Source organism: Oncorhynchus mykiss, unplaced genomic scaffold, assembly GCF_057628025.1.
Source record: "Oncorhynchus mykiss isolate SJ-2025 unplaced genomic scaffold, ASM5762802v1 scaffold93, whole genome shotgun sequence".
Taxonomy (NCBI): domain Eukaryota; kingdom Metazoa; phylum Chordata; class Actinopteri; order Salmoniformes; family Salmonidae; genus Oncorhynchus; species Oncorhynchus mykiss.
In genome coordinates, this window is record NW_028322092.1 from 333,217 (window position 1) to 348,292 (window position 15,076).

Sequence of the window (15,076 nt, forward strand, 5' to 3'; positions counted from 1 at the left end):
TACTCAGGGTGGGGGCTATTCAATCAAACAGCTAACTAACTACATATATACTCAGGGTGGGGGATATTCAATCAAACAGCTAACTACATACTCAGGGTGGGGGATATTCAATCAAACAGCTAACTACATACTCAGGGTGGGGGCTATTCAATCAAACAGCTAACTACATACTCAGGGTGGGGGCTATTCAATCAAACAGCTAACTACATACTCAGGGTGGGGGCTATTCAATCAAACAGCTAACTACATACATACATACTCAGGGTGGGGGGCTATTCAATCAAACAGCTAACTACATACTCAGGGTGGGGGCTATTCAATCAAACAGCTAACTACATATATACTCAGCTGTTTGATTGAATAGCCCCCACCCTGAGTATGTATGTATGTAGTTAGCTGTTTGATTGAATAGCCCCCACCCTAACTACATATATACTCAGGGTGGGGGCTCAGGGTGGGGGCTATTCAATCAAACAGCTAACTAACTACATACTCAGGGTGGGGGCTATTCAATCAAACAGCTAACTAACTACATATATACTCAGGGTGGGGGCTATTCAATCAAACAGCTAACTACATACTCAGGGTGGGGGCTATTCAATCAAACAGTTAACTACATACTCAGGGTGGGGGGCTATTCAATCAAACAGCTAACTAACTACATATATACTCAGGGTGGGGGCTATTCAATCAAACAGCTAACTACATACATACTCAGGGTGGGGGCTATTCAATCAAACAGCTAACTAACTACATACTCAGGGTGGGGGCTATTCAATCAAACAGCTAACTAACTACATATATCCTCAGGGTGGGGGCTATTCAATCAAACAGCTAACTAACTACATATATACTCAGGGTGGGGGCTATTCAATCAAACAGCTAACTACATACATACATACTCAGGGTGGGGGGCTATTCAATCAAACAGCTAACTACATACTCAGGGTGGGGGCTATTCAATCAAACAGCTAACTACATATATACTCAGCTGTTTGATTGAATAGCCCCCACCCTGAGTATGTATGTATGTAGTTAGCTGTTTGATTGAATAGCCCCCACCCTAACTACATATATACTCAGGGTGGGGGCTCAGGGTGGGGGCTATTCAATCAAACAGCTAACTAACTACATACTCAGGGTGGGGGCTATTCAATCAAACAGCTAACTAACTACATATATACTCAGGGTGGGGGCTCAGGGTGGGGGCTATTCAATCAAACAGTTAACTACATTCTCAGGGTGGGGGGCTATTCAATCAAACAGCTAACTAACTACATATATACTCAGGGTGGGGGCTATTCAATCAAACAGCTAACTACATACATACTCAGGGTGGGGGCTATTCAATCAAACAGCTAACTAACTACATACTCAGGGTGGGGGCTATTCAATCAAACAGCTAACTAACTACATACATACTCAGGGTGGGGGCTATTCAATCAAACAGCTAACTAACTACATATATACTCAGGGTGGGGGCTATTCAATCAAACAGCTAACTACATACTCAGGGTGGGGGGCTATTCAATCAAACAGCTAACTACATACTCAGGGTGGGGGGATATTCAATCAAACAGCTAACTACATACTCAGGGTGGGGGCTATTCAATCAAACAACTAACTACAGACTCAGGGTGGGGGATATTCAATCAAACAGCTAACTAACTACATACATACTCAGGGTGGGGGGCTATTCAATCAAACAGCTAACTAACTACATACTCAGGGTGGGGGGCTATTCAATCAAACAGCTAACTACATACATACTCAGGGTGGGGGGCTATTCAAACAAACAGCTAACTACATACATACTCAGGGTGGTGGGCTATTCAATCAAACAGCTAACTACATACATACTCAGGGTGGGGGCTATTCAATCAAACAGCTAACTACATATATACTCAGGGTGGGGGGCTATTCAATCAAACAGCTAACTACATACATACTCAGGGTGGGGGGATATTCAATCAAACAGCTAACTACATACATACTCAGGGTGGGGGGCTATTCAATCAAACAGCTAACTACATACTCAGGGTGGGGGGCTATTCAATCAAACAGCTATCTAACTACATACTCAGGGTGGGGGCTATTCAATCAAACAGCTAACTACATACATACTCAGGGTGGGGGGATATTCAATCAAACAGCTAACTACATATATACTCAGGGTGGGGGCTATTCAATCAAACAGCTAACTAACTACATATATACTCAGGGTGGGGGGCTATTCAATCAAACAGCTAACTACATACTCAGGGTGGGGGGCTATTCAATCAAACAGCTATCTAACTACATACTCAGGGTGGGGGCTATTCAATCAAACAGCTAACTAACTACATATATACTCAGGGTGGGGGCTATTCAATCAAACAGCTAACTAACTACATACATACTCAGGGTGGGGGGCTATTCAATCAAACAGCTAACTACATACTCAGGGTGGGGGGCTATTCAATCAAACAGCTATCTAACTACATACTCAGGGTGGGGGCTATTCAATCAAACAGCTAACTACATACATACTCAGGGTGGGGGGATATTCAATCAAACAGCTAACTACATATATACTCAGGGTGGGGGCTATTCAATCAAACAGCTAACTAACTACATATATACTCAGGGTGGGGGGCTATTCAATCAAACAGCTAACTACATACTCAGGGTGGGGGGCTATTCAATCAAACAGCTATCTAACTACATACTCAGGGTGGGGGCTATTCAATCAAACAGCTAACTAACTACATATATACTCAGGGTGGGGGCTATTCAATCAAACAGCTAACTAACTACATACATACTCAGGGTGGGGGGCTATTCAATCAAACAGCTAACTACATACTCAGGGTGGGGGGCTATTCAATCAAACAGCTATCTAACTACATACTCAGGGTGGGGGCTATTCAATCAAACAGCTAACTACATACATACTCAGGGTGGGGGGATATTCAATCAAACAGCTAACTACATATATACTCAGGGTGGGGGCTATTCAATCAAACAGCTAACTACATACATACTCAGGGTGGGGGCTATTCAATCAAACAGCTAACTACATACATACTCAGGGTGGGGGGCTATTCAATCAAACAGCTAACTAACTACATACTCAGGGTGGGGGGCTATTCAATCAAACAGCTAACTAACTACATATATACTCAGGGTGGGGGCTATTCAATCAAACAGCTAACTACATACATACTCAGGGTGGGGGCTATTCAATCAAACAGCTAACTAACTACATATATACTCAGGGTGGGGGCTATTCAATCAAACAGCTAACTACATACTCAGGGTGGGGGGCTATTCAATCAAACAGCTAACTACATACTCAGGGTGGGGGGCTATTCAATCAAACAGCTATCTAACTACATACTCAGGGTGGGGGCTATTCAATCAAACAGCTAACTAACTACATATATACTCAGGGTGGGGGCTATTCAATCAAACAGCTAACTAACTACATACATACTCAGGGTGGGGGGCTATTCAATCAAACAGCTAACTACATACTCAGGGTGGGGGGCTATTCAATCAAACAGCTATCTAACTACATACTCAGGGTGGGGGCTATTCAATCAAACAGCTAACTACATACATACTCAGGGTGGGGGGATATTCAATCAAACAGCTAACTACATATATACTCAGGGTGGGGGGCTATTCAATCAAACAGCTAACTACATACATACTCAGGGTGGGGGCTATTCAATCAAACAGCTAACTACATACATACTCAGGGTGGGGGGCTATTCAATCAAACAGCTAACTAACTACATACTCAGGGTGGGGGGCTATTCAATCAAACAGCTAACTAACTACATATATACTCAGGGTGGGGGCTATTCAATCAAACAGCTAACTACATACATACTCAGGGTGGGGGGCTATTCAATCAAACAGTTAACTACATACTCAGGGTGGGGGGCTATTCAATCAAACAGCTAACTAACTACATACTCAGGGTGGGGGGCTATTCAATCAAACAGCTAACTACATACTCAGGTCGGGGGCTATTCAATCAAACAGCTAACTAACTACATATATACTCAGGGTGGGGGATATTCAATCAAACAGCTAACTACATACTCAGGGTGGGGGCTATTCAATCAAACAGCTAACTACATATATACTCAGGGTGGGGGCTATTCAATCAAACAGCTAACTAACTACATATATACTCAGGGTGGGGGCTATTCAATCAAACAGCTAACTACATATATACTCAGGGTGGGGGCTATTCAATCACAGCTAACTACATACTCAGGGTGGGGGCTATTCAATCAAACAGCTAACTAACTACATATATACTCAGGGTGGGGGCTATTCAATCAAACAGCTAACTACATATATACTCAGGGTGGGGGCTATTCAATCAAACAGCTAACTAACTACATACTCAGGGTGGGGGCTATTCAATCAAACAGCTAACTAACTACATATATACTCAGGGTGGGGGGCTATTCAATCAAACAGCTAACTGCATACATACTCGGGGTGGGGGATATTCAATCAAACTCTGTAGTCTGGTTCCCTGGAAGTTGAAAACAAACCTGCATTGTCTGAATTCTGATGACAGTTTCATTCCACTTGTCAATAAACATCTGTGTGGAAACGGAGCCAGACACGACGTTAAAGCTATATCTGTCTGTCTGCTACACATGTCACAGAGCAGCAACAGTGTTGTCATTGACCCGGTGCCTGGTTTGACTGACTACGACCCATAGACTCTATCTAGACTCATCTGATGTAGCTAGCTGTGTTTTGGAACTGAAAATGACAATGTTAAACACATATGTAGCTAGGCCTACCATGTAGCTATGTAGCTAGGCCTACCATGTAGCTATGTAGCTAGGCCTACCATGTAGCTATGTAGCTAGGCCTACCATGTAGCTATGTAGCTAGGCCTACCATGTAGCTATGTAGCTAGGCCTACCATGTAGCTATGTAGCTAGGCCTACCATGTAGCTATGTAGCTAGGCCTACCATGTAGCTATGTAGCTAGGCCTACCATGTAGCTATGTAGCTAGGCCTACCATGTAGCTATGTAGCTAGGCCTACCATGTAGCTATGTAGCTAGGCCTACCATGTAGCTATGTAGCTAGGCCTACCATGTAGCTAGGCCTACCATGTAGCTATGTAGCTAGGCCTACCATGTTTAATGTAACAGGTGGAGTGAATCACTGGTATGTTTTAGAAACGGTAGGCTACTAATGTAATCTGTTTAACTTTCTTTTTCAGTCACCTGCTGAGTGAATATCAAGGGAAGTGTGAAGATATCCTTTCAAAAGTCCATTCACTCTCTTCACTTATTAGGTCTCAGCCATTCATGCTCTTCAGCCTCTCTTCAGTCATTCATTAGGTCTCAGCCATTCATGCTCTTCAGCCTCTCTTCAGTCATTCATTAGGTCTCAGCCATTCATGCTCTTCAGCCTCTCTTCAGTCGTTAATTAGGTTCTCAGCCATTCATGCTCTTCAGCCTCTCTTCAGTCATTAATTAGGTCTCAGCCATTCATGCTCTTCAGCCTCTCTTCAGTCATTCATTAGGTCTCAGCCATTCATGCTCTTCAGCCTGTCTTCAGTCATTCATTAGGTCTCAGCCATTCATGCTCTTCAGCCTCTCTTCAGTTGTTAGGTCTCAGCCATTCATGCTCTTCAGCCTCTCTTCAGTTGTTAGGTCTCAGCCATTCATGCTCTTCAGCCTCTCTTCAGTTGTTAGGTCTCAGCCATTCATGCTCTTCAGCCTCTCTTCAGTTGTTAGGTCTCAGCCATTCATGCTCTTCAGCCTCTCTTCAGTCATTAATTAGGTCTCAGTGCCTCCCTTGGAATGAACAGAACAGAAAACTGTTCTGATTTGCTGGCTCTGGTACTAATGGCCACTATTTCCGACTTCACTACTCTCACTCCTGTCACTGGTGTTACAATATAACACCATCATAAGAAGTCTGTTTTGACTTCACTGGTGTTACAATATAACACCATCATAACAAGTCTGTTTTGACTTCACTGGTGTTACAATATAACACCATCATAACAAGTCTGTTTTGACTTCACTGGTGTTACACGATAACACCATCATAACAAGTCTGTTTTGACTTCACTGGTGTTACACGATAACACCATCATAACAAGTCTGTTTTGACTTCACTGGTGTTACAATATAGCACCATCATAACAAGTCTGTTTTGACTTCACTGGTGTTACAATATAACACCATCATAACAAGTCTGTTTTGACTTCACTGGTTACAGTGGGATGAGAGGTTCAAGGTGATTATGTATTGTACTGACCTCGTCCTTAGTGGAAGTGACCATTTAGACTTCTATGGGAGTGGCCATTTAGACTTCTATGGGAGTGGCCATTTAGACTTCTATGGGAGTGGCCATTTAGACTTCTATGGGAGTGGCCATTTAGACTTCTATGGGAGTGGCCATTTAGACTTCTATGGGAGTGGCCATTTAGACTTCTATGGGAGTGGCCATTAGAATTCTATGGGGGTGACCATTAGAATTCTATGGGGGTGACCATTAGAATTCTATGGGGGTGAACATTAGAATTCTATGGGGGTGACCTTACTGAGGTAAAGGCTACCTGCCACCCCCATTGGCCCAACAGCCTTATCCACAAGGCTACCTGCCACCCCCATTGGCCCAACAGTCTTATCCACAAGGCTACCTGCCACCCCCATTGGCCCAACAGCCTTATCCACAAGGCTACCTGCCACCCCCATTGGCCCAACAGCCTTATCCACAAGGCTACCTGCCACCCCCATTGGCCCAACAGTCTTATCCACAAGGCTACCTGCCACCCCCATTGGCCCAACAGCCTTATCCACAAGGCTACCTGCCACCCCCAATGGCCCAACAGTCTTATCCACAAGGCTACCCACAAGGCTACCTGCCACTCCCATTGGCCCAACAGCCTTATCCACAAGGCTACCTGCCACCCCCATTGGCCCAACAGTCTTATCCACAAGGCTACCTGCCACCCCCATTGGCCCAACAGCCTTATCCACAAGGCTACCTGCCACCCCCATTGGCCCAACAGTCTTATCCACAAGGCTACCCACAAGGCTACCTGCCACTCCCATTGGCCCAACAGCCTTATCCACAAGGTTACCTGCCACCCCCATTGGCCCAACAGCCTTACCCACAAGGCTACCTGCCACACCCATTGCACTACTGTCAGTGTTGTTAGAAGTGTTCGTCTAGCTCAGTTGATAGAGCGTAGCGCTGGCAACGCTAGGATAGTGTGTTCGATTCCCAGAACCACCCGTACCTAAAAATGTATGCACGCATTAATGCTTTGGATAAAAGGCCTCTGCTTTAATTCCAGGATTATGAAGTGTTTTCCTTGACAGTTTGTTTACAGCTCCAGACATCCCAGAGGTATGACACATTTCACTTCTCCAGTTCCTCTTTACTAAATGCTCGTCTATGTCTTTTGCGAGTATTTGACATGTTATGGAAACTTATATGGTTGACAACATAAAGTTGTTCATTATTTTCTGTCACACGACATTGTTCCAGGGAGACCAGTAAGCAGCGTATACAACTTGATGATCTGCAGTTGAAAGTAGCTTCTCTGGTAAAGCAACATGCAGAGTACGAAGCCGTGCGGGCAGAGCTGGAGGCTAAGCAGGTAAGAGATGTGAAATGCTCCGTTCTACTCATCATGACAGTGTTGTGTCCTGGAGAGCTCTAACAGAGCTGTGTCCTGGAGAGCTCTAACAGAGCTGTGTCCTATTGTCCTGGAGAGCTCTAACAGAGCTGTGTCCTGGAGAGCTCTAACAGAGCTGTGTCCTGGAGAGCTCTAACAGAGCTGTGTCCTGGAGAGCTCTAACAGAGCTGTGTCCTGGAGAGCTCTAACAGAGCTGTGTCCTATTGTCCTGGAGAGCTCTACCAGTGTTGTGTCCTGGAGAGCTCTAACAGAGCTGTGTTTCTGTCCTGTAGAGCGCTGAGAATTTGTCCCAGCAGCTTTTGGAGGAAGTGGAGAGGCTGAAGGAGCAGAACAACAACACAGAGACACTGTAAGACTCATCAAGAACATTTTACAGCATATTTTGTTTGGTTCTTGTTTCGCTGACATCTCTTTTCTCTCTCTCTCTGTTCTCCAGAAAGAAGAGACTTGAGGACCGGCTGAAGATGGTAGCAGGTATCGTCTCTGGTTATAATTGTACTTTCTGTAAACCCTCAACCGCTGATATACCCACATTGTAATAGTCCACTGTCTGATGTATGTAACTCGGTCTTTCCTCTGAAACTGTTTTATTATGAAGAGACAACAGAGAAGCAGTGTGTGGATAATGTCCAGCTGAGACAGGAGAATACGGCACTGCAGAAAGACCTGCTGAAAACACAGGTAACAGTATCATCGATCGGGACAATAAATCCTCCTCGTTCTAACACTTATCCAATGTTTGTCTGCGTGGTTTCAACCCACTGAACTAAGAACCACGGTGAAGTATTGGTGTCAAAGTGTTTAGTACGGGGATGATTTGACGTGTGTTTGTCTTGTCAGGTGTCGTTGAAGACATGTCAGAAGGTAGCAGAGGAAGTGCAGCAGTTGAAGGAGGACAACGCCAGAACATCCGTTCTGTAAGGGGGTTTTCACCGAACACTAAAACAACAAGTGGATGGATTAAGTCATGGTGTTGCTGTACTCATGTTTCTACCTTCTGATTTCACCAACAGAAAATACGACCTGGAAAAACAACTTGTACTGTTTCAAGGTTGATAATACTTTTTTATTATCTGCTAGTCTGTGGGAAACATCATTTACAATATTCCTATTGTGATCTGTCACACAGCCTTTTACCTGCCTTGTCTTATTGGCGATGTGCCTGGGTTGTTCTGTTTTTAGATTCTAAACTCAAGCAAGAGCGTGACATTACCAGGCTGAAAACAGAGAAGATTGTACTGGAGAACGAGCTTCTTCATCTTCAGGTTTGCACGTTCTCCCTACTTCCACTCACGCTACAACCAGCACTGCAGCTACGATGGAGTTTAACAAAGTGTTCCGATAAGCTTACGTTGTTTTTATTAGAGACTTGTCTTTTAAATAATGCAGAGTGACTTGAGTTTCATCATCAGCTAGAAGACTGCGTCCCCTTTTCTCAGCGGAGGGAGGGAGAGCAGAGGGACGGTGAGTCAGGTGAGAGGCAGCCTTACCGCTGCCCCCTCCCTCCCTCAGACTGACCATCAGCTAGAAGACTGCGTCCCCTTTTCTCAGCGGGGGGAGGGAGGGCAGAGGGAGGGAGGGAGACCAGAGGGACGGTGAGTCAGGTGAGGCAGCCTTACCGCTGCCCCCTCCCTCCCGCAGACTGACCATCAGATGCAGGACAGCAGTCCAGTAAAAATAGTAATACAACTATATACTATATAATAATAACTATATATAATACAACACATGATCTATTTCCAGAAAATATATTTTCTAAATGGTCTGAGAAGAATAGCATTGGAAGGGCAATTCAAGCATAGCCAATATGCAGTGATAATGTATTGAGCCTATAGCCTACTGAGCATAGCCAATATGCAGGGATAATGTATTGGGCCTATGGCCTACTGAGCATAGCCAATATGCAGTGATAATGTATTGGGCTTACAGCCTACTGAGCATAGCCGATATGCAGTGATAATGTATTGAGCCTATAGCCTACTGAGCATAGCCAATATGCAGGGATAATGTATTGGGCCTATGGCCTACTGAGCATAGCCAATATGCAGTGATAATGTATTGGGCTTACAGCCTACTGAGCATAGCCAATATGCAGTGGTAATGTATTGGGCCTATAGCCTACTGAGCATAGCCAATATGCAGGGATAATGTATTGGGCCTACTGAGCATAGCCAATATGTAGGGATAATGTATTGGGCCTACTGAGCATAGCCAATATGCAGGGATAATGTATTGGCCCTATGGCCTACTGAGCATAGCCAATATGCAGGGATATTGTATTGGGCCTATAGCTACTGAGCATAGCCAATATGCAGTGATAATGTATTGGGCTTATAGCCTACTGAGCATAGCCAATGTGCAGGGATAATGTATTGGGCCTATAACCTACTGAGCATAGCCAATGTGCAGGGATAATGTATTGGGCCTATAACCTACTGAGCATAGCCGATATGCAGTGATAATGTATTGGGCCTATAGCCTACTGAGCATAGCCAATGTGCAGGGATAATGTATTGGGTCTACTGAGCATAGCCAATATGCAGGGATAATGTATTGGGTCTATAACCTACTGAGCATAGCCAATATGCAGTGATAATGTATTGGGCCTATAGCCTACTGAGCATAGCCAATGTGCAGGGATAATGTATTGGGTCTACTGAGCATAGCCAATATGCAGGGATAATGTATTGGGTCTATAACCTACTGAGCATAGCCAATATGCAGTGATAATGTATTGGGTCTATAGCCTACTGAGCATAGCCGATATGCAGGGATAATGTATTGGGAGTGCTGAGCATTGCCAATATGCAGGGATAATGTATTGGGCCTATAGCCTACTGAGCATAGCCAATGTGCATGGATAATGTATTGGGTCTACTGAGCATAGCCAATATGCAGGGATAATGTATTGGGTCTATAGCCTACTGAGCATAGCCGATATGCAGGGATAATGTATTGGGAGTGCTGAGCATTGCCAATATGCAGGGATAATGTATTGGGCCTGTAGCCTACTGAGCATAGCCAATATGCAGGGATAATGTATTGGGCCTACTGAGCATAGCCAATATGTAGGGATAATGTATTGGGCCTACTGAGCATAGCCAATATGCAGGGATAATGTATTGGGTCTATAGCCCACTGAGCATAGCCAATATGCAGGGATAATGTATTGGGTCTATAGCCCACTGAGCATAGCCAATATGCAGGGATAATGTATTGGGCCTATAACCTACTGAGCATAGCCAATATGCAGGGATAATGTATTGGGTCTACGGCCTACTGAGCATAGCCAATATGCAGGGATAATGTATTGGGCCTATAACCTACTGAGCATAGCCAATATGCAGGGATAATGTATTGGGTCTACGGCCTACTGAGCATTGCCAGTATGCAGGGATAATGTATTCATTCTATATTCTACTGAGCATAGCCGATATGCAGGGATAATGTATTGGGAGTGCTGAGAATTGCCAATATGCAGGGATAATGTATTGGGCCTCTAGCCTACTGAGCATAGCCGATATGCAGGGATAATGTATTGGGAGTGCTGAGCATTGCCAATATGCAGGGATAATGTATTGGGCCTCTAGCCTACTGAGCATAGCCAATATGCAGTGATAATGTATTGGGTCTATAGCCTACTGAGCATAGCCGATATGCAGGGATAATGTATTGAGCCTATAGCCTACTGAGCATAGCCAATATGCAGGGATAAGGTATTGGGCCTATGGCCTACTGAGCATAGCCAATATGCAGTGATAATGTATTGGGCTTACAGCCTACTGAGCATAGCCAATATGCAGTGGTAATGTATTGGGCCTATAGCCTACTGAGCATAGCCAATATGCAGGGATAATGTATTGGGCCTACTGAGCATAGCCAATATGTAGGGATAATGTATTGGGCCTACTGAGCATAGCCAATATGCAGGGATAATGTATTGGCCCTATGGCCTACTGAGCATAGCCAATATGCAGGGATAATGTATTGGGCCTATAGCTACTGAGCATAGCCAATATGCAGTGATAATGTATTGGGCTTATAGCCTACTGAGCATAGCCAATGTGCAGGGATAATGTATTGGGCCTATAACCTACTGAGCATAGCCAATGTGCAGGGATAATGTATTGGGCCTATAACCTACTGAGCATAGCCGATATGCAGTGATAATGTATTGGGCCTATAGCCTACTGAGCATAGCCAATGTGCAGGGATAATGTATTGGGTCTACTGAGCATAGCCAATATGCAGGGATAATGTATTGGGTCTATAACCTACTGAGCATAGCCAATATGCAGTGATAATGTATTGGGCCTATAGCCTACTGAGCATAGCCAATATGCAGTGATAATGTATTGGGCCTATAACCTACTGAGCATAGCCGATATGCAGTGATAATGTATTGGGCCTATAGCCTACTGAGCATAGCCAATGTGCAGGGATAATGTATTGGGTCTACTGAGCATAGCCAATATGCAGGGATAATGTATTGGGTCTATAACCTACTGAGCATAGCCAATATGCAGTGATAATGTATTGGGTCTATAGCCTACTGAGCATAGCCGATATGCAGGGATAATGTATTGGGAGTGCTGAGCATTGCCAATATGCAGGGATAATGTATTGGGCCTCTAGCCTACTGAGCATAGCCAATATGCAGGGATAATGTATTGGGCCTATAGCCTACTGAGCATAGCCAATGTGCATGGATAATGTATTGGGTCTACTGAGCATAGCCAATATGCAGGGATAATGTATTGGGTCTATAGCCTACTGAGCATAGCCGATATGCAGGGATAATGTATTGGGAGTGCTGAGCATTGCCAATATGCAGGGATAATGTATTGGGCCTGTAGCCTACTGAGCATAGCCAATATGCAGGGATAATGTATTGGGCCTACTGAGCATAGCCAATATGTAGGGATAATGTATTGGGCCTACTGAGCATAGCCAATATGCAGGGATAATGTATTGGGTCTATAGCCCACTGAGCATAGCCAATATGCAGGGATAATGTATTGGGTCTATAGCCCACTGAGCATAGCCAATATGCAGGGATAATGTATTGGGCCTATAACCTACTGAGCATAGCCAATATGCAGGGATAATGTATTGGGTCTACGGCCTACTGAGCATAGCCAATATGCAGGGATAATGTATTGGGCCTATAACCTACTGAGCATAGCCAATATGCAGGGATAATGTATTGGGTCTACGGCCTACTGAGCATTGCCAGTATGCAGGGATAATGTATTCTGTCTATAGCCTACTGAGCATAGCCGATATGCAGGGATAATGTATTGGGAGTGCTGAGAATTGCCAATATGCAGGGATAATGTATTGGGCCTCTAGCCTACTGAGCATAGCCGATATGCAGGGATAATGTATTGGGAGTGCTGAGCATTGCCAATATGCAGGGATAATGTATTGGGCCTCTAGCCTACTGAGCATAGCCAATATGCAGTGATAATGTATTGGGTCTATAGCCTACTGAGCATAGCCGATATGCAGGGATAATATATTGGGTCTACGGCCTACTGAGCATAGCCAATATGCAGGGATAATGTATTGGGCCTACTGAGCATAGCCAATATGTAGGGATAATGTATTGGGCCTACTGAGCATAGCCAATATGCAGGGATAATGTATTGGGTCTATAACCTACTGAGCATAGCCAATATGCAGGGATAATGTATTGGGTCTATAGCCTACTGAGCATAGCCGATATGCAGGGATAATGTATTGGGAGTGCTGAGCATTGCCAATATGCAGGGATAATGTATTGGTTCTATAGCCTACTGAGCATTGCCAATATGCAGGGATAATGTGTTGGGCCTACTGAGCATAGCCAATATGCAGTAATAATGTATTGGGTCTATAGCCTACTGAGCATAGCCGATATGCAGGGATAATGTATTGGGAGTGCTGAGCATTGCCAATATGCAGGGATAATGTATTGGGCCTCTAGCCTACTGAGCATAGCCGATATGCAGGGATAATGTATTGGGCCTCTAGCCTACTGAGCATAGCCAATATGCAGTGATAATGTATTGGGTCTATAGCCTACTGAGCATAGCCGATATGCAGGGATAATGTATTGGGAGTGCTGAGCATTGCCAATATGCAGTGGTAATGTATTGGACCTATAGCCTACTGAGCATAGCCAATATGCATGGATAATGTATTGGGCCTACTGAGCATAGCCAATATGTAGGGATAATGTATTGGGCCTACTGAGCATAGCCAATATGCAGGGATAATGTATTGGGTCTATAACCTACTGAGCATAGCCAATATGCAGGGATAATGTATTGGGTCTATAGCCTACTGAGCATAGCCGATATGCAGGGATAATGTATTGGGAGTGCTGAGCATTGCCAATATGCAGGGATAATGTATTGGTTCTATAGCCTACTGAGCATTGCCAATATGCAGGGATAATGTGTTGGGCCTACTGAGCATAGCCAATATGCAGTAATAATGTATTGGGTCTATAGCCTACTGAGCATAGCCGATATGCAGGGATAATGTATTGGGAGTGCTGAGCATTGCCAATATGCAGGGATAATGTATTGGGCCTCTAGCCTACTGAGCATAGCCGATATGCAGGGATAATGTATTGGGCCTCTAGCCTACTGAGCATAGCCAATATGCAGTGATAATGTATTGGGTCTATAGCCTACTGAGCATAGCCGATATGCAGGGATAATGTATTGGGAGTGCTGAGCATTGCCAATATGCAGTGGTAATGTATTGGACCTATAGCCTACTGAGCATAGCCAAAATGCAGTAACAGTGGCTTGCGAAAGTATTCACCCTCCTTGGCATCTTACCTATTTCGTTGCCTCAGAACCTGGAATTAAAATATATTTTTTGGGGGAGGGGGTGTGTGTGTATCATTTGATTTACACAACATGCCTACCACTTTGAAGATGCAAAATATTTTTTTATTGAGAAACAAGAAATAAAACAAAAAAACAGAACTTGAGCGTGCATAACTATCACCCCCCAATGTCAATACTTTGTAGAGACACCTTTCGCAGCAATTACAGCTGACAGTCTCTTGGGGTATGTCTTGATAAGCTTGAAACATATAGCCACTGTGATTCTTGCCCATTCTTCAAGGCAAAACTGCTCCGGCTCCTTCAAGTTGGATGGGTTCCGCTGGTGTACAGCAATCTTAAAGTCACACCACAGATTCTCAATTGGATTGAGGTCTGGGCTTTGACTCTGCAATTCCAAGACATTTAAATGTTTCCCCTTAAACCACTCGAGTGTTGCTTTAACAGTATGCTTAGGGTTATTGCCCTGCTGGAAGGTGAACCTCCGTCCCAGTCTTAAATCTCTGGGAGACTGAAACAGGTTTCCCTCAAGAATGTCCCTTTATTTAGCC

At 44.3% G+C, this 15,076-nt stretch overlaps 1 protein-coding gene across 2 annotated transcripts in view; it reads left to right on the plus strand.

The window, feature by feature from the left end:
* LOC110510481 (interactor of little elongation complex ELL subunit 1) overlaps positions 1-15,076 on the plus strand; it is a 39,212-nt gene that overhangs the window by 534 nt on the left and 23,602 nt on the right. For both annotated transcript variants that reach the window (XM_090228577.1, XM_090228575.1), the window contains exons 3-11: positions 5,245-5,279; positions 7,373-7,391; positions 7,533-7,644; positions 7,956-8,032; positions 8,120-8,157; positions 8,282-8,364; positions 8,524-8,600; positions 8,697-8,734; positions 8,866-8,948. In XM_090228577.1, the coding sequence (XP_090084703.1) occupies positions 5,245-5,279; positions 7,373-7,391; positions 7,533-7,644; positions 7,956-8,032; positions 8,120-8,157; positions 8,282-8,364; positions 8,524-8,600; positions 8,697-8,734; positions 8,866-8,948 (562 nt within the window). The remainder of the gene's footprint in view (positions 1-5,244; positions 5,280-7,372; positions 7,392-7,532; positions 7,645-7,955; positions 8,033-8,119; positions 8,158-8,281; positions 8,365-8,523; positions 8,601-8,696; positions 8,735-8,865; positions 8,949-15,076) is intronic.